The sequence below is a fragment of the Drosophila ficusphila genome, unplaced genomic scaffold, assembly GCF_018152265.1.
Source record: "Drosophila ficusphila isolate 14025-0441.05 unplaced genomic scaffold, ASM1815226v1 contig_607, whole genome shotgun sequence".
Classification (NCBI taxonomy): Eukaryota; Metazoa; Arthropoda; class Insecta; order Diptera; family Drosophilidae; genus Drosophila; species Drosophila ficusphila.
In genome coordinates this window covers 2,470,763-2,498,051 of record NW_025064537.1, presented here as the reverse complement: position 1 = coordinate 2,498,051, position 27,289 = coordinate 2,470,763, and the positions used below count along the sequence as shown (strand labels likewise).

The 27,289-nt window shown below is 39.3% G+C and overlaps 5 protein-coding genes and 1 long non-coding RNA gene across 9 annotated transcripts; 4 read left to right on the top strand and 2 right to left on the bottom strand.

Annotated features, from left to right (window-relative positions):
• Window positions 1-4,491: 4,491 nt before the first annotated feature.
• LOC108088144 lies at window positions 4,492-5,966 on the top strand. The gene is made up of 4 exons (XM_017185810.1): window positions 4,492-4,663; window positions 4,721-4,831; window positions 5,232-5,345; window positions 5,405-5,966. Exons 1-4 carry the CDS (start codon window positions 4,584-4,586, stop codon window positions 5,904-5,906), a joined length of 807 nt encoding a protein of 268 aa, XP_017041299.1. The 5' UTR covers window positions 4,492-4,583; the 3' UTR covers window positions 5,907-5,966.
• Window positions 5,967-6,396: 430 nt separating this feature from the next.
• LOC108088140 (D-aspartate oxidase) lies at window positions 6,397-8,035 on the bottom strand. Its single transcript, XM_017185804.1, has 4 exons — window positions 7,818-8,035; window positions 7,546-7,758; window positions 6,896-7,192; window positions 6,397-6,837 (listed from the first exon to the last, which is right to left on the bottom strand). Exons 1-4 carry the CDS (start codon window positions 8,018-8,020, stop codon window positions 6,525-6,527), a joined length of 1,026 nt encoding a protein of 341 aa, XP_017041293.1. The 5' UTR covers window positions 8,021-8,035; the 3' UTR covers window positions 6,397-6,524.
• Window positions 8,036-8,487: 452 nt separating this feature from the next.
• LOC108088227 (keratin-associated protein 5-2) lies at window positions 8,488-12,689 on the top strand. The gene is given in 5 exon segments (XM_017185936.1): window positions 8,488-8,600; window positions 8,662-8,696; window positions 8,752-9,083; window positions 11,832-12,007; window positions 12,495-12,689. Coding segments are annotated over 4 exon segments (546 nt in total). The 5' UTR covers window positions 8,488-8,600; window positions 8,662-8,669; the 3' UTR covers window positions 12,506-12,689.
• Window positions 11,608-12,689, top strand: LOC108088225. Its single transcript, XM_017185935.1, has 4 exons — window positions 11,608-11,742; window positions 11,798-11,845; window positions 12,275-12,439; window positions 12,495-12,689. The coding sequence occupies exons 2-3, from the start codon at window positions 11,815-11,817 to the stop codon at window positions 12,379-12,381; spliced, it is 138 nt and encodes a 45-aa protein (XP_017041424.1). The 5' UTR covers window positions 11,608-11,742; window positions 11,798-11,814; the 3' UTR covers window positions 12,382-12,439; window positions 12,495-12,689.
• A 706-nt stretch (window positions 12,690-13,395) lies between these two features.
• LOC108088145 lies at window positions 13,396-14,092 on the bottom strand. Its single transcript, XR_001771212.1, has 2 exons — window positions 13,995-14,092; window positions 13,396-13,941 (listed from the first exon to the last, which is right to left on the bottom strand). It is a non-coding gene; the product is annotated as an uncharacterized LOC108088145 (long non-coding RNA).
• Window positions 14,093-15,319: 1,227 nt separating this feature from the next.
• On the top strand, window positions 15,320-26,739 carry LOC108088178 (sodium/potassium-transporting ATPase subunit beta-2). 4 transcript variants are annotated; one of them, XM_017185858.2, is made up of 8 exons: window positions 15,320-15,480; window positions 16,052-16,394; window positions 17,743-18,271; window positions 24,728-24,868; window positions 24,925-25,044; window positions 25,825-26,117; window positions 26,181-26,349; window positions 26,414-26,739. In XM_017185858.2, exons 3-8 carry the CDS (start codon window positions 18,127-18,129, stop codon window positions 26,515-26,517), a joined length of 972 nt encoding a protein of 323 aa, XP_017041347.1. In that variant the 5' UTR covers window positions 15,320-15,480; window positions 16,052-16,394; window positions 17,743-18,126; the 3' UTR covers window positions 26,518-26,739. The 4 variants fall into 4 exon arrangements, with proteins under 4 accessions (XP_017041347.1, XP_017041349.1, XP_017041350.1 ...); XM_017185860.2 differs by lacking the exons at window positions 15,320-15,480; window positions 16,052-16,394 and adding an exon at window positions 16,528-16,929; XM_017185861.2 differs by lacking the exons at window positions 15,320-15,480; window positions 16,052-16,394; window positions 17,743-18,271 and adding exons at window positions 21,765-21,892; window positions 23,098-23,271.
• Window positions 26,740-27,289: the final 550 nt, after the last annotated feature.

Here is a 27,289-nt window from a genome sequence, read left to right as displayed (position 1 = left end):
TAGAAAAGCTCTCTGCGCCGCGTTAAGGCATTAAATTAATTAACCCTTTTGGGTTTGCGTGTTCAGCGGCTACGCTTCGTGATTCCTCCCACTCGGATCCTTTAGGAGGGTTCTGCTCAAGCGCCTGTTTGCTCAACTCGGACAAAACGTATTGCATATTTCTGGAGAACGCACTGCGGGAGATGGCGCGAGTGTACAGTGAAAAAAACATTTGCAACGCGAATATTTTCTAAAAAACTATTTAAGATCTAATTGAAATCGTCTTTTATCATCTTTTATACGTGGTGAAAATAATAAAAGACATTTTTTAAACTATTTAAGACATCAGCTAAGCTCTCATTTCAATTTAAGTTGTCTTGTGTCTTATGATCCTCATTTTAAAAGTGAATCACATTCTCGCTTAAATACGCAATAATTTTGTCAAGGAAAAGTTTTTAGATTCTTGTACACTATTCTTAAAAAATATTCATTAATTCGTGGAGCTTAATGACCTCCTAAAAATTGTCTGAAAAGCATGACAAAGAATGATAACATTATCATTAAAACCCAGATTTCCCTTATGGAAGGATAGTACGAACATCTTAATTACGAATAGGGGAAAGACTTCGGAACATGTTCCTTAATGCATATTTTTTCTTAGTGTACTTATAAGTGAGTGGTGAACGGGGGTCGAGTGGGTGCGACCCTCACCTTCCCGATGTTCTCATGTTGGGCGCGGTCGCATGTTGTTGGCAGCTCCACTTTTGTCCGGCGACGGCAAATGCGCCAAATCACGTTCCGTCAACAAATATTGAGGTATTCTGCTTTACCCATTTTTTTCCATTCGGAGAGTCCTTTGGCCACGCACAAATTAGCATGTCCACCGATAATTGTCCTTCCGTGGAGATGACCCGCTGAGATAACTGTCCATAGTTGTAACTGATTTCCTCGGCCGCCGGTCAGCCAACTCTTTTCGCCGGGAATTTGATTTCGCCATTAGAATTTTATTGGAAAATCGCGTGTAGCTAATGGGAAAAACGTTATTTTTCATATGCCAATCGTCGGCTTTCTTCCTGCAACCTTAGCATTTCCCACTTTTATTTACTTTAACGAAATTATCTAGGCAAAACAAATTAAGAGCGAAATAAAATGAAATGGTTCGCTAAAATGCAAATATAAATGCGAAAAAAATGATATTTAATTATGGCCGTAGCCCTTCCACTCAGACTTTGCAGACACAGCTAACTTTTCCATTTTCCTCCATTTTGAATAAATTTGCATTTCACTTGAGTCGGAGCAACAATAAAAAGCGCGCAACAACAGCAAGAACAACAACAAAAGTAATAAGAGGCAATTGAAACTTTTGCATAAGTCGCTGGCGACCTAAGTGAGTTAAAACCGAGCCGGAAGTTCCTTAACGGCTTTCCTCGAGCCAGGGATGCTGTGCAACATGGCCAACTGAGGCCAATGCAAAATAGCTAAAGGAGCATAAATATTGAAACATTTTTTATTTCTAAATTTTGGCACAAAACCATAGATTATATCTATTCAGTATTGAAAACTACACACAAGCTGTATATTTCCTAAAATTAGATTCAATGTATGATTGGTAATGTTAAGTTTAAATATTTTAATTTAAAAACTTGGATGAATAAATAAAATATTATGAAATTAAAAAAATTTGTTTAATATTAGAATTACATTCGATATCTTTTGCAAACATAAAAAATGTAACTAAAATACTGAAATTTACAATATTTTTTTCAATAATAAATACATTTTTAATTTAATAAAGTTATTAAATTAAGGCTTTAAATAACAAAACACATCTATATTTACTCCTATTAGCTGTTTTTATATAATTTGGAAAATAGCTACTTTTGGCTTAAAATAATCTTCATTGTCAACTCCGCTGTCAGTACTTAAAGAGCAGTTTCCATTCTGTTCCCTGGAGAAGTCATCTGAGGTCCTGAAATTCACCAGTAGACAACCAAAGCCATTTCAAGCCAAGACGTTTAAGAAAATTGAAGTTTAATTTCTTTTTACAAGCATAATTATGAGCTATGATCACAGCAGATAAGATAATTTTTCTGAGACATAACAAAATAATTTTGGGTAAAAGTTTCAAAGTGTCGGGAAGCTGAAATTCAACATCTGCGAAGCACTGAATCAAAAGATACGCAACCGTACAACGTGGATTAGCCGCTATTTAAATGCTAAATAATCAAACAATGGAGAACCAACTGCAGGATATAGAGGGATTATCCAACTCCTTCCCCTTTCGCAGTATTTTGAATTACTTTGAGCACTTTGCTTTTGTTGAACCCTTGCTGAAGGCTTGTTTGTTTATTTGTTTGTGTGTCGACAACCGCGAAACTTCGCCCAGATGGAATGGGCTTGTGACATGCTGATGATGAGGTTGCCAGCACCTTGCGGCTAACAAGTGCACATCTCCCAGCCCCTCCCCTTCCGCCGGAATCCAAACCCGCCCACTTCATTCCAATCATGGCCGCCATACACTGTCAACCGGCTTTTTCAGCCAACACAATCAAGTGTGCTTTTCAATAGCATACCCTTCCAAGGGTTAACTATGTAACTTAATTGGGGTTAAGGATGAAATAGCCATTAATAAGGGATCATTGAACTAAATGAAGAGTACCTCTTACCGAAACAGTATATATAAAAGTCCAGGATAAATTATTTTATTTTAATATCTCCTTTTAAAAGTGTTCCATGAAGCAGAAAAGCAATTGCTTGTATACCTAAAATACAAAATAACGATACCACTTATGGTAAGAAATTTAAAATTGTTTTACCAAATTGTAGTATATTACCTTTTAGTAAAAAATTAAGCCTTGAACAACTTTCTTGAATATTAAGAAACATTTTGAAAGTTATTATCTATTAATTTTTCTGGAATGATTCTCCTGAATGATTTTCTTAGAGTATCGAAGAGGTTGTAGGTTAGAGTACCTAGTACATTTAAACTTCGGCTGAACTCCGTGTTTCCCTCAGACTCTTTTCCTTTTCATTGTTGCATTTCCATTCGTTTTGTATTTTCGAATTTAAATGAAAGCGGTGGCAGAGTTTCGCTGGCGAATGCAAGTCACGGCTGGCGATGGCACCACCCAACCACCTATATCCAACCCACCGAACCACCCAGGTTGCGATTCCGAGGGAATGCGCAGGTGTTTGCTGAAAAACATGCTAAACCGCCGGCTGACGTTAAGCGATTTTCGAATGAATTCAAATACGCCGCTGTTGTTGCCCCGAATCGTTTACCTTTTGTGGCAGAAAGGATGCCCACTGCGAGTGCGAGTGTGTGCAAACAATTTGGCGGATTAAATGAGTCCCAAATGAGACGTTTTAACGCCCGACACAGTTTATGCAACATCATAAAGTCCGCCGCGGACTTAGTAGTATTACGCCGCTTTTTGCTAAATGTTAGCGATGGTTTTTCGTTCTTGGCTCGCTTGAGTTGCTTCCAAAAATAAAGTGCTTTTAAACCCAATCCCAACTCCATTCCCCCACCGAGTGGTGTCAAAAATTAAGTTATTTCTTTTCGATATTGAATTTATCAGGACGACATGAGACAATGGCATACGTGTCCGGAATGAAAATGCCTCAAGTGGCAGCGGGCCAAACGAAACCCGAAGCCAGCCATTAAAACTGTCGCTTGTATTTAAATATCCAATTGTCTCACGGACAAGGATGTGAAACATTTAAAAATGCGCTGTATTCCTGAGGGCCCCCCACTTTCTCCAACTCGAAGGAGAGTGAAAAGCCCCCTGTCAAACATGAGTATCCGAGCCAAATTCGGTTATTCAATTGGTTTGTTGCCTAGTAAATGACACCCGATGGTCTTTGAATTTTAAAATACGGAATCCAAGGTGTATTCCAGGACGTGTTCCCACTTCTGACATTTTTTTGGGCCGAGGGTGGATCTGGTTTGGTCTCAAGCCGACTTGGTTTCGCCCACAAATGGGTGCGATTGTTATTTACATTCTTTCGGGCTGCATTTGCTTTTATGTGGTGGCAATTTATTCAAATTGAGACATTAGACAAATTAAATTTACACGTTTCTCCCTTGATTGTTACCGCCTGTATATTCGTTTAATTATGACATTATTCAAAACAGAAAATTTGCATTTTGTTGTACAAATAAACATTTACGGTTATTTCTTTTGGATATGGAAAAACCAATTTAACATCGTTGCATTCGGAAACAATATGCTAAACAGTTTTACAGGAAATGGAAATGCCATCCAAGAAGTATGCTTTAGCTTGTCAGATTATATGATATCTGAAAGCTATTTCGACCTGAAACACGATCTTTAAAAATAAAGGCTAATAAAAATTAAGCTAATTATGGAACCCTAATATGACCTCACAAATATATAAAAACGATATATGTTGTTAAAGCAAAAAAAATTGTGCTATTTTGAAAGCATTTTTGTATCTCAGAACCACCCAAAAAGTATGCTGTGCTTTTCTATATATAATTTATTTTAACACAATTATTTCTAACTTTCAGGTGTAATGTTCAGATATAACTTTATTACCAAATCTTCAGTTCTTACCAAATTCAGAGTAATCCAACTGCCATGGAAGATGTCCGCACCTTGCGGTTTGACATCCAGTGGGATGTTTTCGAGGGAATGCAAATAGTTGACATTAACTCGAAGCACGTACAATGAAAGTGAAGTAGAAACCTGAAGCTTAATAATGCCAATATTTTTAGGTACTACGACATGGTGATCGAGTTCATGTGGCACAATTCGTTTCTAAAGAGTCTGGTATACGAAAGCTTGGGACTGTTTGACTTGCCGGACATGAAAGAAACCTATTCTAGGTAATAATGAAGCAATAAGTAAATACTATATTTTTTTTAAGTATTATATAAATAAATCCGATTTATAATAACAATAAGTGTATTTTTATGATTTTTCATATCTTCATCTTTTTTTTCAAAGAAAATTTTGACTTGTATTTGCAAGAAAATATCATAAAACTGAAAATCATTTAAAAACAAACAAACAAACTGTTGTATTTAAGTATTTTAAATTACTAAAAGAGGTTTGAGGTTCCTAAAAAAAAAAAAAACGATTTTATTCTTTGTCGTAAGACATTTGAATTGATTTTTTTTTATTGAACGATGCTGGCATTTCGAAAATTGTTTTATACGGAAAAATGCTGAAATATTAAAAATGATTGCGATTACAAATAAGCATTATCACTTATCTGATTTAAAGGTATGTTCTGCACATTCTGCGAAACGAGTGTTCGGTGATGATGATCAGCGAGGACGAGACCCAGATAAGGGCAGTGGGCCTGCTGGAATGGATGACTGAGGAGTGGCACTCCTGGTATGATTTTTGAACCCATATAATGTATAACTCAAGTTCAATGTCTTTGCTTTTGACAGGGTGTTCTTTCCATCATCAATGCCCCGGAATCTGTTCCAGCAGATTATAATGATGAAGAAGGAGCTCATCGATGCGACGAAGGCGAACCTGAACATCTCCACCTTCGACGCGCTGATGGTCCACGAGATCGCCATTCCGGACGAGCTGTACTTCAACCGAGACTTCCTGACCAGCTTTTTCGACGTGTTCGGCTTTGTGGCCCAGCACATGCACATGCCCCGCGTGAGCTTCATCGCCCTGAGCTCCGTGGACCAGGAGGCAGCCAGTCTGATCGAGTACGACGAGATCGGCAGGACGATCTACTCCATCTACAAGGTGGGCAATACCCGTCCCTTCGACATCCTGCGTGAGCTGGACGAGATGTACGCCCTGCTCTTCGAACTGCCCGTCTCTCCGATCCTGAAGTACGTCGATATGCCGGGATTCGAGGAGTTCCACGAGGCCTTGGAAGCCAGATTGGCCAAGGAGGCCGCCGAGAAACGACACGACGACGATTTTTGAGCTCTTTTTGTCCCACGTCATATAAAAATACACGTCTACTTTTGGGCTTTCCCTTCAAAATTCTTCAGCCTCCAATTGATAAGCGTTTATTGCATTTCGAAGGGGTGGAAAAAGGCGAGTTTCCAAGCAGGCGGTGATAAGCCTATCGATACGATTCCTATGCCATTACGATAATGATAATGCCTAGATTCTGCCTACACTGAAAAGTGATCCAATGCAAACAAAATTTTATTTTTTTTGGTTTTCATTACAATGGTCTAACACTAACTCATCGAACACAATTCCCAAATTATTTTTCATTTAAAATCTTTTTTTAAATAATGCAGAACTGAAGAACAACTATAATCACCAAAAAACAACAATCAACAGCTTCCAAGTAACTTCAAAAAAACTAGTTAAGTTAAAGTCGAGCATAAAATTTCTGCTAAAATGTAGAAAAACGAAAATAATTCCTAATTTTATAAAAAACAGTACTAAGTGCATTAAACTATTTACATTTGACAACAACAGACACAAATTTTATTTTTGTTCCATTAGAAAACAAAAATGCCGAATGAATAAAAGAAAAAGTTTGAAATATCTTGAGGGTTAATTTCAAATATCAAGACTCATTTAGTTCTATAACTTGGAACCGTTCCTGGCAGCCTTGAGGATATCGAGGACATCGTCGGCACAGCCCCAGCACAGAGTGACTCCACTGCCGCCGTGTCCGTAATTGTGGATGAGGAGCTTCCTTCCGCGTCGCTCGGCTTCCAGCCGGAGCTGGGTTCGACCCGGACGGAGACCAACCCAGTCAAAGAGGCTTTCCGTGTGCTCCAGACCCGGAATAAACCGCCGACAGCCGTCCACAATTAGCCTCTTATCCTGCTGGCAAACCCGAGTATTGTAATCCTGCTCCTGGTGAGTTCCCCCAAGGACGACGCTCTCGGTGCTTGGATTTTGAGGGGTTAGCACCAGCAAAGTATTGGGGAAGCCTAATATTTACTTACTTGGGAATAATGTAGTTGCCATCGTCGCTCTCATCCAACACTGCCGAAAAGATCCAGTTGGCCTTCACTCTGGAAACCTGTCCGCGAACTGAGTACATTTGGTCGTCCTTCAATAGTGTCCGGGATCCAAGGCCGGAGCAGTTGACAATCACATCGTACTCGGAGTCGGCTATAAATGCCTCCAGATCGGTAATCTTTTTTTGGATAATTGCACCTCCGTTGCGGAGAAAGCGCTTCATCAAATACGGAAGTAGCTTCACGGGCTCCGATGTGTAGGTAACAAAGGATAAGCCTGACCTGTAGGGAAGCCATTGATAATTATTAAAATGTATTCTCAATGCGATTTAAAACGTATTAAATCAGATATTAATATCGAAATATAATTAACTCTATGCATAAACCAATAATTGTAACCTGGTTGGTTAAATAAAAGTTGGAAAGTGCCTTAACAATTTAATATTTAATTATTCAGATTGAGCTATAACCAGCTTTGGCAAGAACTAACAAACTTCAATAACAAGCATTGATTTTGCATTTTTGGGTTTTTTTTTTTCTTTGTGACTTTAAAGCGGAGAAACTTTTAAATTTAAATTTTAAGTAAACAGATTTCAAGCTCCTAAATATGCCAAAATCACCTTTTATCTACTTACGTGAATTTGACACTGCGGCCTTGGTTGTAGACAGCAAGCTGTTCCTGGGTGAGATCCACCGCTCCGTAGACAATGTCGCGCCAGAAATCCTCAACAGTATCCACCGTGGAGGTGCCAAGACGAATGCAGGGAAGTAAACAAACTCCAGCTTCCCCGGCATCTCCGCTCAGCCAGATCTTCTCCAGAAATTGGTGCATGCTCTTCGACCATTTGCTGCACAAAAAATTAGATAGGGATCGATTTTAAATTTGCAATTTATAAGGAACACTTACTGGACTTTCGATTGCGAGGTTCCACCCAGCAAATAAGGTCCCCAGAGCCCTGCCGATCCATCTCCAGTGGTGTTGGGTGTAAAATCCTCCGATATTATGGTCACTCTGATCGGCGCTTTTGCCTCGTTGACGAAGTGCTCCAGTATCTTAATGGCACTGGCCACTCCGTTCACTCCGGCCCCGATAACTGCAATATTGGGCATTGCTCCGATCCGATCAGCTTGGGAACTCTGAGCGAACTGCGGACCGATCTGCTTATCAGGTGGCTCTCAAACAGAACTGAGACCCTTACCCATTATAACTGATAACAGAGCTTTCGTCGCCAACAAGCGAAGCTTCTTCTTAGATTTTTGCATCGGGATTATAAGACAGCAAGGGGAAAAATGCATATATTTGCTAAAAGTGATGAAAGCGTATCTAACCAAAAAATCTTAATATTGACGAAAGTCCAAAGGCAATTAGAAGTTATATTAAGATTTAATATGACTTAAATTTTAATTTTGTTCTCGATTCAAGGATCATGTTCGTGGGATAAAAAACAACGACGTTATAATTTTTTTCATTTTTAATATATATAGTATATTATACATTTTAGGCTTTCTAAGCTAAGTAGGCCAAGGGCTACAAAAGTAGGCCATCCAAGTGCTCTCAAACTAAACTGAATATGGCGTAGGATTTGAAGTGGGATCCCCATTCGACATCAGACTCTCGAACCCTTCGTTTCGACCCTTTTTAAATTTTCTAAATTCAAAATTTCCGTTCGAGAATAATTTGACCAAAAAAGTAAGTTTGCATAGATTAAGTGATTAAGTTCGTGTAATCGGTTGTCATGTAGCTTTCGAAGGACGCAACATGTGTGACGGATGTGGATCGTTGGAGGTGGGTAGTGAACTCGCATATATAGTATATATTATATATTATTGTTATTCTGCAGCCCCGCGGATGCCGCAGTCGGGAACTGCGCTGCGGCATCATGTACACCACCTGCGACTGCGTGAAGCGGAACGGGCTGCAGGACAAGTGTCCGCGGTCCGCCTGCCAGGGTCGCCCAGCCTGCCTGTGCTTCCCGTTCCCCACCTGCGGCCCGGCGGCCTTCCCCCTGCGCTACGCCAACATGATGATGGGCGTGAACAACAAGCGGATGCGCTGCGCCGCCACCGGAGCCCCCAGCGGCGGGCCGGCATGCGGCGGTCGAGTCGCAGGCGGCTGCTGCGGCGGCTGTTGCTGTACGAGCTGAGCTCTCCACTGAGGTCCACACAGTCCGCCAAGCGGCCACCACTCACTCCTTTCTTACTCCACTCTGGCACTCCCGGATCCACGATTCTGAAATCAGTGTAGCTCACTTGTTACTTACCCACGCTTGCGTTTGTCCGTCCGTCTGTCCGTTTCAGTGCATTCGTGTCCGTCCAATAGAGAGCGGTAAACTAAGACAAAATGAGAGGGGTCCCTGCGACTGTGCGGGCCACAGCAAATGGGGAAAATCCGACCGTGCTGACAAGTAATATTTTCTTCTGCAGAAGATAGTCCAGTCTGCTAGTTAGAATTGAAATAGAGGGCACCCTGGCGGGATGAGCAATGTTGTTCCCAGGCCTAAAGTCCTTCAGTCATGACCTTCGAATCCATCCACATCCCGTCACGTGTAAGTAGCTTGTCGGCCTCCGCACCCACGGATCTTAGCCATCTCGTCCTCCAGGCGGGTTCCAAGCCCTTCCGCGGAATGCCGCTCCCTTGGCGGGACATGTTGTTGTTGTGTGGCGCTGTTTTGGTCTCTGACAAATTGAAAGCGGCTTAAATCAAGATGGAGCTCGAGTGGCCGTGGCATTGAAAAAACGTCCCGTCCGTCTTGATTTAAGCGCGAGATCATTTGTACGTTTTTAGAATCCATTTGACCCCAAATTATAATAAATAAAAAAATAAATACCACTAATTATGAAAATGCATATTTATTAAAACTCGGCTTAAGCAAAATACTACCTGGTAGCTATAGTAACTAGAAAAATCATTTGCTATTGCGATTTTAGTTACACTGATTTTTCAAAGTGAGCAAAAAGTTGCGAATTACAAAACCATTCCCAACTATCAAAATTATTATTGCTCGAATATAACATAGTTCCTGAAATGTATATTAAAAGTTAGGAGGCCCCATTAAGTATATAAGTTCCTCATCAGACCCATTAGATTACTTGTATCATGTCGGTATAAGCATAAAGATTTCGAAATCTGTAAAGCTACAAAAATTAAATTAAAAATGGGGATTCCTGTTCACTATCTGTATGCAGTGAATTTTTTTTAAACTGCTTAACACACTTATCAACCGCCTTAGTGGTGCACGTAGTATAAATGGTACAGCATATTGTGTTGATGATTTAGAATTGAAATAAAAACACCCAATTAGAATTGTAAATTAGCCTCTAAAGCGTATCCCCATTTAATTTCTAAAATTAATTTAAAAAAAATCGATATATATATGGGCTTACACTGTACACAAAGAGGATCGGTAAAGAACGCATTTAGACAACAAACTAGTGTTTTGAAAAATTCATTTACAAATGCTTCTATTATGCATTTATTAAAGCCTTTCTATAGAACGATGCTTGTGATCATATTTATAATAGGTCAAGTAAAATGTTATCCATTATTTGTACATGAAATTCAAAGCTTTTTTTATGGTTAGAATTAAGCAGTTTATTTCAAATAAGCAGCATTTTTTTGAACGGTTTTATTTAGCTTACCCTGTTTGTTTTCTTGGTTCAAAATTAGAAATTAAAATTGAAGTACCTTCCTGTTGTCAGATTGATCTGAAATTTGATACGCATCTTCAGTCCCGATGACAATACAATATAGTAATATCAATAACATTGTAAATTCAAGATGGCGGCCGCTACAAAATGGCGGATAACGTAGGGTTTACCAATCCCATCAATATGGGTATCAAATGAAAGTGCTCAACAAGTAGAATGCGAAATAAAAACTAAAATCTAGAAAATAAAAATAGGTAAATAAAACCTTTTAAGTTAAACGGTTTTATGTTAAACATACATTGCAATGTTTAAGAAAAATATACTTGTTGAGCTAATAAGCTTTTTTATTAGCTGTTGAATTAAAAAATTCCTAAAAAACCAAAAAATAATAAAATAGATACAGTCGTATCATATAAACACGACTCCACGACTGCGATAGAAGAATCGTTTAATTCGTCGTTAGGCAGTTGGCCCGCAGACGGTGAGGAAATTACTTAATATTTTCTTGCTCATAGAAATTCCAATAGTTATACACTCCTTGTAAATAAAAGAGATGTTTCAACTAGTTTATCGTTGGACATTCACACTGCTGGCTGGCGAGGAATCGTTTCACTGCTCGTAGTTTGTCTTTAATCGACAAAACATAAGATAAAAGTACTACTACACTATGAAACCCTAAAACTCGCTTTAATCGAGCTTGCTAGCTTGTTTCCACAACTGCCTAATTATAGTGTAACATTACAAAACAAAAATTTTAATCAACGATTGTAGACTATTGACGTGCCCCACGTTTTTATTTTAGTCTAGTGTATGCATATGTTTATAATTCCCACGACTGTATCTATTTTATTATTTTTAGTATAATACATTTATCTTAAACATTGCAATGTATGTTTAACATAAAACCGTTTAACTTCAAAAGTTTTTTTACCTATTTTTATTATACATTCACCACGCTTTTTTACACTTAAGACTTGTATCTCTTTTCTTTAACATAGTAGCCTTAGCGAATCCATAAAGTTGGCCATGACTTTCCGCTCTAATCGAACCGGTAGCTTGAAACGGATACCTTAGGCCGAGTGAGAAGCTAGCCTCATTCGATATCTGACTCTCGGACCAGTCGTTTCGGCTTCAAAATTTAACAAAATTCCAAATTCTTTTTCGAACAAGTTTCAACCAAAATAGTGAGTGTGTATTGTGTGTGTAGGAATGTGTTTAATATTTTTCCAACGCCTGCAGCGCTAGGAGAACTCAAGATGTGCAACGGGTGTGGATGCTGTGGACCCTGTAATGAAACTCCCTGCTGCGGCCCGCACAGTCCGCCATGCGGGGCCCCCTCGCCCATTCCCTGCTCCCCAGCTCCTGGCATGTGCTGTCCCCCGCTCCCCGAAGGCGGCATTCCCGATCCGCGAGTCTGGAACTACTATAACACGCCTCCCACCTATCCATGTAAGTCGGTCTCCGCATAAGCTTACTTAAAATCGGGCCCCAGAAAGTCCTGTTGTCCGTATGTGCATTTGTCCGTATGTCTGTTTGTCCGTATGTCTGTATGTCTGTTTGTCTGTTTGTCCGTATGTCTGTTTGTCCGTATGTCCGACGAAGAACCATCTATTTAAAAGGAATGAAGGTGGAGCAGGTGAGGCGATCGGCAACTGTGCGTGCCACAGCATTTGGATCAAGTGCACGGTGTCACGCTAAAAGTTCCTTCTCCTGAAGCTCCTTGCCCTAAGCGCTACCTTGTTAACAAGGACAACATGCCCTGTGTTTGGTGTGGGCCGTGCAAGGCTCACTGCTACAACACTCCGCCCAAGTGCTGTTGCTAGGTTCCGGATCCCCGGCTTTGATCCCCACTCCTCTCCCCATTTTCACCCATAACTGCGTGTAAGTAGTTGTTTTAGCTGCCTTATTTATCGATCTTATCCATTTCTTCCTGCAGGCGGTTTCTAAGTGGCTCTGAAAAACTCTTTGGGTGAGATGCTCACCTGGATGACTGTTTGGTTGGAACTGAATCGAACGCAGCTACGATCAAGATGAAGGACGATAAGCCGATTACAGTCGTCTTGATTTAAGCTTGCACTTTGACATTTTTTTAGGCCAATTTAGACTTCAAATTAAAAAAGATCAATACGAATTCGTTTTGTCTTGGGTGGAATTAAGGAATTCGAATAATCGAATTCAAAACGCTCTTGGAATTCAATTTTTGCCCTTGCTCCTAAAGCTATTAAAAGTTGATGGAATTCATACCCTTGAAAAGGGAATTAGGATTTCAGTCTCGCCTCGAATGGTATTATCTAGCCCTATCCCAAAACGGCTGTTAAGGTCCACTGAAAATCGGAATTGGATAAATCAATCTATAGAAATTTAAAATAAGGTTTTTAAGCATCTCCGTCTGCCCGTCTCTTCGTTTGATAACTGTAACCAAATGTGTAAACCGAGTACCTATAGAAGCGATTGGCATGATTTTTTTTAAGACGCTTGAATTTTGAGTTAAATTTAAATTCGGATGACTATATCACGTAGCTGTCATACAGCACAATCGTTGAAATATGGAAAATTATTAAGAAAATCTTAACGGCTTCGATGTTGTTAGGCAATCGATATTTAAACGTGCTTTATATAACGTACGGGACTGCTATATCATACAGCTGTCGCAGAACTAGTGGTGATTAATATAAGAATTGAACTAATAATAGTAAATTGAGGGGAACAAAATTTTGTTACTAAGAATTTTTGGTGAGTCTAGTCGTCTTTTTTAGTTGCTTAATATTGGTGTCTAACAAAATTAAACTGAATCACGACGAAGGACCCAATCTCATAAAAAAACAACAGACGTGACATCTTTTTTAAACTTTTCACTGCGTATTAATTTATATGCAAGTTCAATCCTAGACAGTAGAGCTGAATAAAATCCAAAGCATTGCACCAAAATGCTGTTTCAATATAACTTTGTGCGGCATAGAACTGATCGATTTTTGGGCTTTAATGACCGATAGTGGCGAATACCAGTCTGCCAGTTTGTAAGCTATTCTTCCACATAAGTGTTCTGCTTGGAGTTCTCTAATGGAATACATTTTACCACGTAATCATCAATATATTTAATAAGGCCCATTTTTAAGGTTAACTCTCAACGAACTTTAATAAAACCAATTCATGTCAGACATTTCTAGCCACTTGATTACGTTCTCTACCTTTTCTATTAGGCAGAATCTGTGGTCGTCGGTGGTTTGACTGTTCGATTCGGATCATGAAAATATACTCCGCAGACTAATATTACCGAAATAATAAGAATACCTATAAACAGGACGCAAAGAAATCCATATAGTACAATTGCCTGAGATCCATTCATTGTTGAAATAAAATGCAGTGCCACCGGTTACTGCAAACTGAAGAAAGCGTTTGTTAAAACAGCATCCTAAGAAATGTCTTCAAAACTTACCAACCAATTTTACAAAACACTTCGATGATTTTGTTATGCACAGATTTTGACAGTCGAACACGTTTAAAAATAAAGGTATAGACAAAGTGGCATCTAATTCAAAGTAAGGAACAGAACAAAAATCTTTAAATTTAACAAAACTAAAACAGGGTATAATTAGATTATAATCAGGAAAGAACGCCAGGGGAAGTTCATTTACCCTTACAGTGAAAACAAAAACCAGTGGTAACAAAAAGAGAGATAGCTTAGTCGAACCGAAGCTTATATACCCTTGCAGTCACCAAATGTGTCGAACAAAATACATAAAGGCTAAACAATATCGAAGCTATGTCGATTTTTCTATTAAGTTTCTATATCTTCGATTTTTATGGAATTTATTTCGTAATTCAATAGTATATAGTAAAAAAGCATTATCAAGTCGATGTGACCAAAAACAACTGCGTGGTAATTTCTTCTTTCAATCTCTTGTATGGGAGCTATCCGATATGGTCGGCCGATCCGGTCAGTTCCGACTTATATACTGTGTGCAATAACTGCACAACTTCTGATAAAGTTTCAGTAAAAAAACTTTAAAAATAAGAGACTAGTTTACATAGAAACGGACGGAGGGGCATACTAACAGTCGGGCAGACGGATTTCGATTCAGATCGTGATGCTGATCAAGAATATATATACTTTAAGAGGTAGACTGTGTCTTCTACACTGCGTTCACACCTCAGAAAAAACCTTTAATTGGTGTGTTTATATCTAAAATAAAATTTTTATCAAACCGTTTTATGGTTTTTGTGTGCCACAAAAATTGGATGTTATTTTTGAATATAAAGACTGAACCCATTAAATATTGAGAGCCTATTGGGTTTTTGTAAATTGGCCACGCCTCATTTCAGAACCTGTCCTAAACGCCAAGATCTTTGGGATGGGGCGTAAGAAGTTTCAAAAAGATATCTCTTTTATTAAAATTATTTATCTGAGTAATAGATATCTGGTTGTCGGGACTGGACTGGACTGTTGCTTTGCATCTTGTTCAATGCTGAAGACGCCGATTTGAATTTATTCTTGTGCTGAAGAAACTATTCTGTTTTCCAAACCTAATTTACATTTTTTTTTTTTATTATCAATTTTTTTTGACAAAAAATACCTTTTTAGAAAGAACTCTAATTTTAAAGGACAGATTAAAAAAAAAATTTCTAGTTGTTTGGTAGGTATTTATTATACGCGTTTGTTTAAAAAACAGCACTCTTTTTCTGTGATCAGGAGTTCAAGAATTTTCTGTCTAAATCCGTCCGCCTATAGGCACAATTGAAAATCGTTTTAAAACTACTCAAATTGTTATACAGTACTGAGCTCAAAAATGGAAACAAAAACTATCGTAATAATTTTTGCGATTCTTATCGCGGTGCTTCTTATTGTTGACATTATTCTAATCGTGTACATCAATATATACTGCTTCTATGACGTTGTGGCCCTTGAAAACAAAAGGAAGAGGGTAAGCAAAAAATATACTTTTTCACCAAATGATTCATATAAGCAATTATTTCTAACACAACACTAACACATCTAACACAATATTTTCTATAGCTGGATTTGATTAACATCTTTCGTCGCATTGTGATCAATGTGAAGTGCTTACCAATCGCTTAAGATTTCACCTATAGCTAACTTCTTATTTTTGTCAATGAACATTTAAGTTTCCTTGTTCAACATTTGAATAACCTCTTCCAAAGTGAATTCCTTATATAATTCTTAATTCTTATCTTAAATAATACTGAACGAGATAAAATGCGTTTGCCACAGTGCAATGTAAAGAAAATAAGATGCTTCATTTTAAGTATGTGCTGTAATGTATTCGAAATTTCTTGCTCAAATTATAATCTCTAAAAAATCGTTTCTAAAGCTCTAGCGTTTTCTTCTTTTAAAAATGAATTATTTTCTGGAGAATATCTAGGCCTCTGGTCGGGGTTGCTGTGACTTTTAAAACACATCATTTGAAGACTTTTCTAAACCGAAACGAAATCTGTACTTCTCGCATTTTAATAAAAACAATTATTTTTTCCCAGGATCCTCTCGTATTTCCATCCAAGAGACTTTTTAACCCGTTTGATATTTTTCATCTGAGTAACACACAACAAAGGTCTGCCCAACAACCTTAGTGGTCGCCAAAATGGATCAGAAAATCATAATAGCTTTAGTGGCGGGCTCAGTAATACTGTGCCTTCTCATCTTGAATTTGATTTTCATATACTTCCTAATCGAGAATCCCTATGACCAATACAAGAAATCCACTACAACCACAACCACAATAACCACTCCAGAACCGGTGATAGAAGAAGAAGTACCTGTGGAGGTTGTAACAGAAGAGGAGCCTGGTGCCGAGGGCGGTGGCGAAGGTATCTAAAAATTGTAAGTGTTTCCCAAAAGATCAAAATACCGGCCAAAACCTTGAGTTTGGCATCAGCCGTGCTCCGATTCAAGTGTTCGAATTAGTTGCCTTGTCTCGCGGAGACGTTGTGTTTAGAATTCAGTAGGAATACAGCCGTCGTCGGGTCGTGCTTGAAAATCAGTTCAAAATTTCCTGAAAAGAAAAAAGTTACAAAACACAAACGCAAATAAGAAAAAAACGTTTACCGTGAAAAGTGATGGAAACAAAGACTTTAATTTTAATACTTGGTATCATTGGAATAATTCTGTTCATCGTGCTTATGATAGTGTTTTACATGTTTTTAAATAACGATCACTTTGCGAGACCTTATACCTCTGTTGATATTTCAAAGTTGTGAGACTAAGAACGATATCATCGCACAATGGTGGAGAAATCGACGCTCACCACCATCTTCCTGGTTATAGTTGGGTTCCTGTTTACGCTATTGCTGATACTAATACCCTTGGCTCTCTTCAGGGAAGAGTGCGATTCGTACTATGGTAAAAGATATTTCTAGTGAGTATTGTCCTTTGGATTTCAACAATCTTATGGAACACCTCGTGTTACTTTCGTCGGCGACACCTGGCGGCGGGCAGCAGAAGCAATTAGCGGGGACACAAACTGCCACACAGCTTTCGCCACAGCCCGGGCAGGTGGCGCCAGCGAAACCGCGCGCCGGCTATCGATAGCTTTGAATTTTAAATTAAAGTTCAAGTGTATAGCTTACACATTCGTAATTAAATTGTACGACCCGCATGCTATGAACCGAATTATTTGCACATCAGTACAAAGTACTTCCGAAAGATTATCTTCAACTATAAGGTTCAACCGCAGATCTTAATTTATAAGGCGAGCTTTTAATTACAATCCGTTTCCAATCGAATTCAAACTAAAATTCTGCGGTTCACCTGCCTCCCCGTTGCTCAGGCTGAACTTCCATTCTAAAACGCGCTCAGTGCCAAAGGAAGCCATATTTCATGCGGCAATTAGTGCAATGATCATCACGGTTAATTTACATGTTCGTTTGTGTCACTCGTACAGATTTTCAGGGGATTCAGGGGGGTTTTTCGGATGATGGTCTCGGCGATCTTAGGCTTCAATTAAGTGGAAATTGTGTCACGCGCCGCGACTCGCGTCTTCTGGAGATGCCAGAGCTGTCCGGCTATCCCACTATCCAACTATCCAACTAAACTATCCGACTGACCAACCAGCTGCTAACCTTTAACTGGCATCCCGTTTCGGTGGCGCGTACGGCGGCGTATTTCCGCACACATGCACAAAGCATTTGATTAAGCCTCACTCTTGCGTATTTCGGATTTGTGATTTCAGATGCCAGATGCCGGATTTCAGATTTCAGACACCACATCACCACGGGTCCGGCGTTGCTTGGTCTTTCTTGTTTCGAGTCCAGAATCCAGATCAGTGTCGCGCGGCGCACAGCGGTGTCAACTTGTCGTGTGCAGCAAAAATTCCCAGTGTCAGTTTAAGTGGATACCGTACACCACCAGAAGCCATCCATCAGCGTTCCCGCATTCAACAGGTCCGAGAGCAACCCACCACCGAATCGCACACAGGACCTTTTAGCTCTTTGGATAACCGACCCACCGAACGGACCGATCCCCCATTTCGATCCACCACCTCTTCGAACTCTTTGAACTCCCCGTTCCCACACCGATTGCACTGAGGAAGCGCCAGCGGCCGAAGCGCTCAAGAATGCCGACCATCACGGAGGACTGCATCGACGGGTTCCAACAGTACTACTCCCGCCCCCCGGAGAGGCCCAAGAAGAAGTCGCTCAAGCAGATGGTCTACGACTCCGAGGACAACTCCTACTTCGGCCGATCCATCGACAGCTGGGGTGAGTGCAAAGTCCGCGATCCGATCGGGGATTACGTAAAGCCCCTCCGTCTTGGTGCGAAAGTCTGACCTTAATCAACGGAGCCTCTTTTGTCGTCGCATTAGCATTAGCATTAGTATAGTAGCAGCACTAGCTACGCTGACGGCAAATGCAGATTATAGTGGATGTGGGTGGATGGATGTATAGTTGGAGGGAGGAAGGGAGGGAGGGGTGGTTGGATGTATCCATTTACCGGCCGCCCGCCGCTTTGAGTCGTCCGTGTCCGCGTCCGCTTTTATTGCCCGCCCAATGGCGTTGGAGCTTCGCTGGCCCCTCGAAGCGACCAGCGAGATCTGTGTGCCCGGCCACTTGTGCCGCAATATCGGTCAATTATGCCATTATGCAATCAGGCTGGGCTGAACCCCCGACAGCGGTCTCCAGAGCCGCGGTCTCTGATTTCGCGCGGAAGGTCGCAGCCAGGCCTCCTGTGGACTGCTCCTTGACCTGGCCCTTGGGTTAGCTAAGGGGTTACCTACCACTTTACAGCCTTCTTCTAGCATGCTTCATTACAGAATGTTATGTAATTTTCCATTCGGGTGTTAAAAAACCAAATGGGTTTTCTGATTGCAAAGATTCTACAAATACAAAATAAGCTTAAGCTCTCAAATCATTTAATGAAAGCCTGGATTCAAGTCAATACCGTTGTAATTTTATGAAGTAAGCAACATGAATTTAGTTAGGTACAGGTTTTTCCACAGCTTTCTTCTAGCATACTTAAGTACAGAATGTTATGTAATTTTTCTTTCTGGTATGTAGTGCATGTAGGTGGGACCTTCACTTTGTATACCCTTGCAGAGCAAAGGGTATTATATATTCGGTCAGAAGTTTGCAACGCAGTGAAGGAGTCAGACCCTCTAAAGTATATATATTCTCGAACAGCATCACGATCAGAATCGAAATACGACTATACGTCTGTCCGTCTATCTTTAAACTAGTCTCTCAGTTTTAAAGCTGTCTTGCTGAAACTTTCCAAAAGTTGTGTAGTTATTGCACGCTGTATATAAGTATACATATACATACGGGCCGGATCGGGCGTCTATATCGGATAGCTCCCATACGAGAGAATGAAATAAAAAATTCTCATGCCGTTGTTTTTGATCAGATCGACTTGATTTCTTCAAGATGGCGTTTTATACCTACTATTGAATTTCGGTTTAAATTTATCAAAATCGGATAACTCAATGAAAACCATATTTGATGGCAGAAGTCTGTTCTCTGTCGTACATTTGGTTCCACTGACTTAAGAAGAACGTTCTAATACTTTTCCTTTGCCATCTGTTCTGCCAGAAGGCATTTTTAGTGCAAATTCATACCTAATATACATATATTATGGCCATATTTTTAGATTTCTTTACGTAATAGGCGAAAAAATCCCAAAAGTTAGTTTAGGGAGTTAAATACACTTAAACCTGAAATGTGTTCCAGTAACTTTGATGTAGGCTTTTTTTTCCTGCAGGATGGCGTTAGTATGAAAGTGCGAAATTCATTCTCAAATGCATATTAAATACGTAACGCAACAGCATCGTTAAGCAAATCATATTTTACATTACAGCTTTCTTCTAGTACACTTCAGTACATATTGTTTTGTAATTTTCCATTCGGGTGTGAAAAAACCAAATAGGTTTTGTGATTGCAACGTTTCTACAAATTACAACATAAGCTTACGCCCTTAATTTAATTAATTAAAACCTGGATTTAATTCAATACCGATGTAATTTCATGAAGTTTTTTCAGTGCTTACAGCTTTTTTCTAGCACACTTCAGTACATATTGTTTTGTAATTTTTCATTCTGGTATATACCTTAAAACGATCTATTTAGTGGAACCTTATATGTATTTTTATTTTCTACAAACTTCATGATATTTCATTTAAGTTTAGGTTTTGGTTAGGGGTTTCATCCGAGTGCGTAACAGTAAAAAGAAATAAGCAACTATTACTTTTATTCGAAGACAATGAGCATATTGTAGTTTGTAACCACATTTAATGACGGAAGTCTGTTCTCAAAATTCTTAATTATAACTTTTAATCTAAAAATTGAAAATGTGTTCCACTGCCTGGTGGCGTTAGGATGAAAAATTAAAATTCGTTCTCAAATTCATATTAGAGGACGCGTCTATTGTTAAGGGATATAACGTCGTGGAACAGCATCGCTTATTGGGCCCTCTATTCTTTAAGATGCCTTAGTATACAAATTAATTTAATTATATTATTAAGTAAGTTATAATATTGCATTAAGCAAACATTCCATCCGATTTACTTAAGTACAGATATTTTTTTTATGTTGCACAGCTCATTTGTTATTAACAATGATGGTTGTTAAGTCAAATTGTTCACTTTTTACTTTGACTGTGAGGTATTTCACAAAAAAGTGTATACCCAAATCATACTAACTTAAATAGCATTTAGTATATAAAATAAAAAAAATTATATACGGAAACGTATTTTTCTTATTTTTAATTTTGATTTCCTTTGTGATATTTTTTGAAAGTAGGTCCTAAAACGGACGTAATTTTCAGTCGGTGAGTGGTCTGACCACTTGGGCGAGGGAAATTACAGCTTAACTAATCTGTAGTAGCTTTTGGTTCGTTTAATATTGTTGACGCTTCGCGTCCTATTTCGTTGTCCTCAAGTGTACTCACGCTACTAGATTCCCTTGAATACAACTTCTTCGGAGCAGTAAGCAAGAGGAGCGGGAACGGAGAGCTGTGGTGTGAAACCCACCCTTGTGTGTGTATGTATAGCAACTCTCTGTTTGGCTCACTTTCCTAATGTCCTGTGGCCTCGTTTTAACCAGTTCTTTGCTCAGAATCTCTTGAATGCTAACTTTGCGTGACAGCAATAATAAACTAGGCCATTTCTTTTGTACAGCATCCCTTTGAAGTTTTTTAGTGGGTTTTATTAACAGCAAAATTTTATTAACATATGTACATACAATTTAATATTTGTTAAAACATTGATATTTGGTGTAGTATTTAGATTTCAATTAATATTTAAATAATTCTAAATATATTTCACTTCACAACGTAAAGCTTATAGTTTAATGCTACTATATTACACCATACTCATTATGCATAAACTTTAATTAAATACGACGATTAGGACTTGAAGAAGTTGCTTGCTAGACTTTTCTCTCGGTGTGGCCCTGGGTCCGGAATCGAACCGCGGGTAATTTGCACTAAGTGCGCTGCAGTGGCATCGACAATCGGCGGCAGAGTCTAATTAAAACGAGTGCACGGGGAGGCAGCGTTTCCACGGCAATTAGCCGCAACCCAATCTCGGCCCGGAAAACCCGACCGATCCCAGATCCGCGCAGATTCCACTCGGCGGAGAAGCGCTGCCAAAAGCGCGTTGCACTCAAAACAAACTCGGCTCGAGAGAGAGAGGCAAGCGGAGCAGAGTTTTCTCCGAACCACGCCAAACAGACTCAAGCCAAGTCTGTTGTTTGGCTGCATATCGACGGGCAGCAGATTCGGGTTTTAGTCTGAAATTTGTTTTGAGCGGCGACCAAACGTGTCACGGAGAACTCGTAACGTGGTCGAAACGCGACTCGCTTGCAAACAGCAAATTAAATAGAGTTTGTGGTCCGTAAACTGGAGTTTCCCCCGCTTTCCTCAGAGGAAGCCATAAAAAGGGTCCTTAAAATTAGTTAATAATCCCGTTAGGCAGTTACACTATAGTGAATATACGAAACACAAAAAAAAATATATTATTCCAAGCAGAGTCTTGAAGAACGCTAAGATATTTCTTCAAAAAGGTGTGGTTGTTTGTATGTGGCCGAGCGTTAAGAGCGCCAGCTAAGAGACGTCAAACTCGCTTTAGTTTCGAAAGAGCAAAAACGGTTTGTTGTGGTGGTTTCGAAACGAAGAAAAAAAGAAATGCGTTTGAATTGTGCTTAAATAAGAACCAAGAAAGATACTTTTCTTTTCGCCTGTTTGCCATTGCCGGGTCAAAGCCAAAGTGGCATTGAAAGCACCGCAGACGCGGAAATACTACAACTGTGTCGCCGGCCATCTGGCCCCGTTTCAACCCATCTTGGCCCATTTGGGGCCATTTCGGTGCTACCAGTTGCAGGTTGTATCTCGCGGATGCAATATTCGTGCTAGCCATTCGCTTCGGAAAGGAGAGCCAAAAAAGGCGCCAAATTTCCTGCTCGACAAGGGGGTTGAAACGGCGGGCGGCGAGTGAGAGTTAAAGAGAACTTAAGAGAGCAAAGGACCATAAAATAAAACCAAGTTAAATAAAAAGTGTGTGTCAATGAACGTGCCGCAAATACTATTTGTGTACATCTGCACAACTCGGTGGCAGTGCAGCAAGTATTTTCGAGTTTTTGCTGGCACAAATCACGTTCATAGTTCAGTTACAAAGTGTCACATGGAATTATAGTCGAAAGGAATATACGATTTAAAAAAATTAAAAATTAAATTTGCAAATTTCAACGTTTAACAATTTCAGTTTAATAAATTCCAGTTTCACATGGAAATATAATATGTTCTACGGAAAAATTTAATTGATCTAATCGCAGGTTTTATAATTTTAAACTTGAAAAATATTAAATCGATATGCAATTAGAACGAAATTACTAGCGAGTTCTCCCCCGGATAAAGTGCAATATAAAAGTGGCATATATATATTTTAATTTTTACAAGGAAAACAGATTTCTACGTTGGAATTTAAATTGTAAAATATATGTATAACATGTTGTACGTGTAAACTGAATTTTTCAAACCACGTATAACGATTTTTGGTCAAAAATTCCATGTGATACTCAAAACCGATCTCTGAACAGGCCTTAGTTGCAAGAAAACCCACCGATAAAACATGTCCAAGCCCGTTCCAATGAGCCCGTCCTTCACGGACGAGGATCTGCACAACCTGAGGAAGCCCAAGCCGTTCAACTTGGCCCAGTTTTTATATAACACCGAGGATGGAACGGTTATGGGCCGGGATCGTTCGTCATGGGGTAAGTTTATTGCAGTGTTTATTGCAGTCTGTCATAAATTTTTGTTTTTCTGGCATATGCCTGCTGTAAATCAGGCCCACAAGCTATATTTCTCTGTCACCAGTTCGAGCCGGGTTCGGGAATATATTTTAATAACATGGCACTGCGAAAGTTTCGCCCATTAGACCGCCTGAAGTGTCGAGAGTTGCACTAATTCGTAAAAAAGTCGAGCGGCGGTTTGGAGACGACGAGCAAATTAACATCTGCATGTAACGATGCTCGAAAATGGGGACAAATTAGGGTGGGGAAATGTGGCATCTTATTTTTGTTCGCCTTCAATTACCGCTAGTTAAGCTGTCCGCTGCAGCGTTTATCATCAATTGCACGGGAAAGGTTTTCCTCGGCACGCCAATATTGGCATTTAAAAGTTGGCAAGCCCAAGGCCCCGTCTAAATATAGTCAAGTGCACAATGCAATTATGCTGAAATGGGGAAACGCAGAGCTGAAAATATATGAAAATGGAAATATGTACTATTTGCATTGGCCAGAAATTGGCACAGAACAAGATGGGTACACATATTGGTGGTCAAAATAGCTGCACCAAAGAATCCGTATTTATTTATTTTGAATTATTTATTTGGGCTTAAATAAATTAAAGAAGTACAGAAAAAGACTTAAAACAAACTATAGTCAAAATAGAAAAAAAATTCATATGGGGTATTTATTAAATTCATGTATAACAGTAGTTCAAAACAAAAATTGTAGTTGATATTTGCTTTTGATATTCAATTAACCCTTCGGTATTTCTTCTGATATGTAATTAAATTATCTGTATTATACCTTAGTAACAATAGAAGGTAGAAAATCAATTTATGAACACTGTATAATTTTATAAGTCATAGCATATTGAGAGTTCTAAGAAATCACACCTGTAAATCGGAAAGGGAAAATGTTAGCCGAGTTGCACATAGCGTGTCCAATTGACCCGACTTCAGCCAGATAGATTCTCTCTTGGCCGATAACGCTCTTTCTGGACCAACTTCCGAGGCCGATTGAGGTTATGTCAGATGGGAAGTGCGAGTACCTGAGAGGCAAGAGCGATCTTTAAACGCACACACCCATGGGCTCTTGAGTGGAAGCGACTCATTAAGCCATTCTCTTCGGAACCGTAAGAGCGTCTCGATGTGGAATATGTAGAATTGTACGAATGTCTGGATGGTGATTCAGTGGAGAAGCTCGGCGTCAGTTTTCCGTCTACTCCGAACTTGAGAAGCACTTCGGTGTGGGGTGGCTTCCCATTTGTTTATATAGCTCACTCTCGCCGGCTGGCGTCAATTATCGGTTTAACCCATGTTGACTCGGGGGCCACTGGCAATTAATTAATTCAATCGCTCCAATTGACTAGAGATCGCTGTTAGGCATGGCTTTAATCGGTGTAATTCAATCAGCATTTCCTATTCTCATCCCCCAATTGCAGCGAAAATTGGAATCTTCTATGTGGCCTTCTACGGAGTCCTCGCCGCTTTGGTGGCCATCTGCATGTGGGCCTTCTTCCAGACCCTCGATCCCCGCATCCCCAAATGGACCCTCGACCGCTCCCTGATTGGCACAAATCCAGGTGAGTCTCCCAAGATATTTCTCGTAGAACTTGTATCTAACAGTTTGTGATTCTAGGTTTGGGATTCCGCCCCTTGCCACCAGTTGACAACGTGGAAAGTACTTTGATCTGGTACAAGGGCACTCAGCACGAGAACTACAAACACTGGACAGACTCGCTCGATGATTTCCTTGCGGGTGAGTAACTGAGGGTCGGATAGCCGATAACCAAAAATTCTATTTTCTAGAGTATGCATATCAATTGTTTTCTAGAATTCCATAAATCGGAGATTAGTCATGTTTTTGAATTACCCAATCTGAAAAAACGTTATAAATTCATAGGGGTAACTCACTTTTTCAAATTCAAAATAATTCCATTTTGAGCAAATTTTCGAGCAAATTGTTTTGTTAAGGTTTCTTATTTGTAGGTGAAATTATTAATTCTAGAAAATTCCTGGTCTACAAGAGAATTTTATTAATTTGAAATCAATTTTAAATTAAATTGTAAATCTTTCAGTAGAATTTTGTTAACTGGTCATTCAATAATCTTGAATTAATAACAACATTCAGCAAATAGCATTTTCTTTTACTTAGAATAGTTTCTGCATATCCAATCTGCAAAAACGTTATTCATTTATAAGGGTAGCTTTTCCAAATTCAAAATAATTCAATTTGCCATAGATTGTTTTCAAGAAATGTAAAATTCTCAAATTTTATTAAAATTGTTAAGCTTTCAGTAGAATTTGAACAAAATAGCACAATATTTCTAACTGGTCATTTAATAATCTTGGATTAAGGCAAATCTAGAGTAATTAGTATTATCTTTTACTAAGAATATTGTCTGCATATATATTTTGTTGTAAGGTTATTTTAATAACCTATGTATAATTTGGATTATCGGTTAATAACTCTATGATATCTGATATACTCTTGAATAGAAGTTGACAATTTTACTAATTGAATGTGTTACCCCCACAGTATATAAAGTACCCGGACTGACTCCCGGTCGCGGCCAGAACATCTACAACTGCGACTACAACCAGCCGCCGCCGAGGGGTCAGGTGTGCGACGTGGACATCAAGTCGTGGTCTCCCTGCACCAAGGAGAACAACTACAGCTACCACAAGAGCGCGCCGTGCATCTTCCTGAAGCTGAACAAGATCTACGGCTGGATTCCAGAGTACTACAACGATTCCCGCGACTTGCCCGAATCGATGCCTGCCAGTTTGAAGACCTACATCGGCGAAGTCGAGAAGACCCAGCCACACAAAGTAAGTGGAGCATTCAGATACTTAAGATCCAGACTAACGCTAAGTTTTATATCTTTACTTCAGTTAAACACCATTTGGGTATCGTGCGAGGGCGAGAATCCAGCTGACCAGGAAAACATTGGAGCAGTCAATTACCTGCCAATCAGGGGCTTCCCCGGCTACTTCTACCCCTACCAGAACTCCGAGGGCTACTTGAGTCCCCTGGTGGCCGTGCACTTCCAGCGCCCAAAACGTGAGTGCTCCTTAAATCCTTCCAATCTGGAGTATCTGTCTTAACCAATTCTGTGTAATTCCAGGCGGAATCATCATCAACGTAGAGTGCAAGGCTTGGGCCCGCAACATCATTCACGATCGCAAGGAGAGGATCGGTTCGGTTCACTATGAGCTACTCATCGATTAATGTGTTTCAAATTTAAACCTATTTAATAATGTAAAACAGAAGAATCTCCGATGAACAAGATTTTCGGAAGCAGAGGGGTGAGGACAATCCACCAGAGGCAATCCACCACATGTTTGTTGTAGTAAAATAGTGAAAGGTCCATTATTCCGATTGTAATTAACATCCAAAATTGTTTAGTTGTATTATTTTCCAAGTTATTAAACATACAAATTTTAATCAAGACTTGCATTGCCTATAATATACAAATTTAAAATCCAACAATTTTGTATGCACTTTACGATGAAAGTTACACACTAGATATACAACTGAACACCAAAATGGGAGATCCACGAAAGGGATTCTTATAGCCAAGCCTGAATCTCATTAAGCGCTGACCACTAAATCAAGAAAATGCAACAAATTTACAGTAACTAATCCAAACTGCCATTTCCAGTAAATCAACAAACGAATCCTTAGATATACAAATTTATAAAGAAAATTTAAAGATTTCATTTTTGAGTCTGCCATAAATGTAACCAAAACAGACCAATTTTGTCAACCAATAAATAACACATTTACTCTTTACAGCTAGATTCAAAATAAAATATATTTATGAACAACTTAGTCAGAAGTTAAAACTCTAAACATCATATTTGCTCAACAGCAAAAATAACCCCTGGAAACCAGAATATCGGTTATTTTGTAAGATTTTAAAATACCAATTGCGAGAGAAAATTAAGATTAATATTTAAATTGAAGCGGGCTGCAGACGCGAATCACTTTCAAATCTTTT

Coding starts and splice junctions, on each gene's coding strand:
- LOC108088140 (XM_017185804.1), bottom strand. CDS start 8,020: ATGCCCAATATTGCAGTTATCGGGGCCGGAGTGAACGGAGTGGCCAGT. Junction 7,193..7,545: donor GGCCGCAGTGTCAAATTCAC/GTAAGTAGATAA, acceptor GCTTCCCTACAG/GTCAGGCTTATCCTTTGTTA. Junction 6,838..6,895: donor GGCAACTACATTATTCCCAA/GTAAGTAAATAT, acceptor TCAAAATCCAAG/CACCGAGAGCGTCGTCCTTG.
- LOC108088178 (XM_017185858.2), top strand. CDS start 18,127: ATGCCGACCATCACGGAGGACTGCATCGACGGGTTCCAACAGTACTAC. Junction 18,272..24,727: donor CCGATCCATCGACAGCTGGG/GTGAGTGCAAAG, acceptor CCCCAATTGCAG/CGAAAATTGGAATCTTCTAT. Junction 26,118..26,180: donor AGAAGACCCAGCCACACAAA/GTAAGTGGAGCA, acceptor TCTTTACTTCAG/TTAAACACCATTTGGGTATC.
- LOC108088225 (XM_017185935.1), top strand. CDS start 11,815: ATGTGCAACGGGTGTGGATGCTGTGGACCCT. Junction 11,846..12,274: donor GTGTGGATGCTGTGGACCCT/GTAATGAAACTC, acceptor CTTCTCCTGAAG/CTCCTTGCCCTAAGCGCTAC.
- LOC108088144 (XM_017185810.1), top strand. CDS start 4,584: ATGGAAGATGTCCGCACCTTGCGGTTTGACATCCAGTGGGATGTTTTC. Junction 4,832..5,231: donor ATGAAAGAAACCTATTCTAG/GTAATAATGAAG, acceptor TCTGATTTAAAG/GTATGTTCTGCACATTCTGC. Junction 5,346..5,404: donor ACTGAGGAGTGGCACTCCTG/GTATGATTTTTG, acceptor TGCTTTTGACAG/GGTGTTCTTTCCATCATCAA.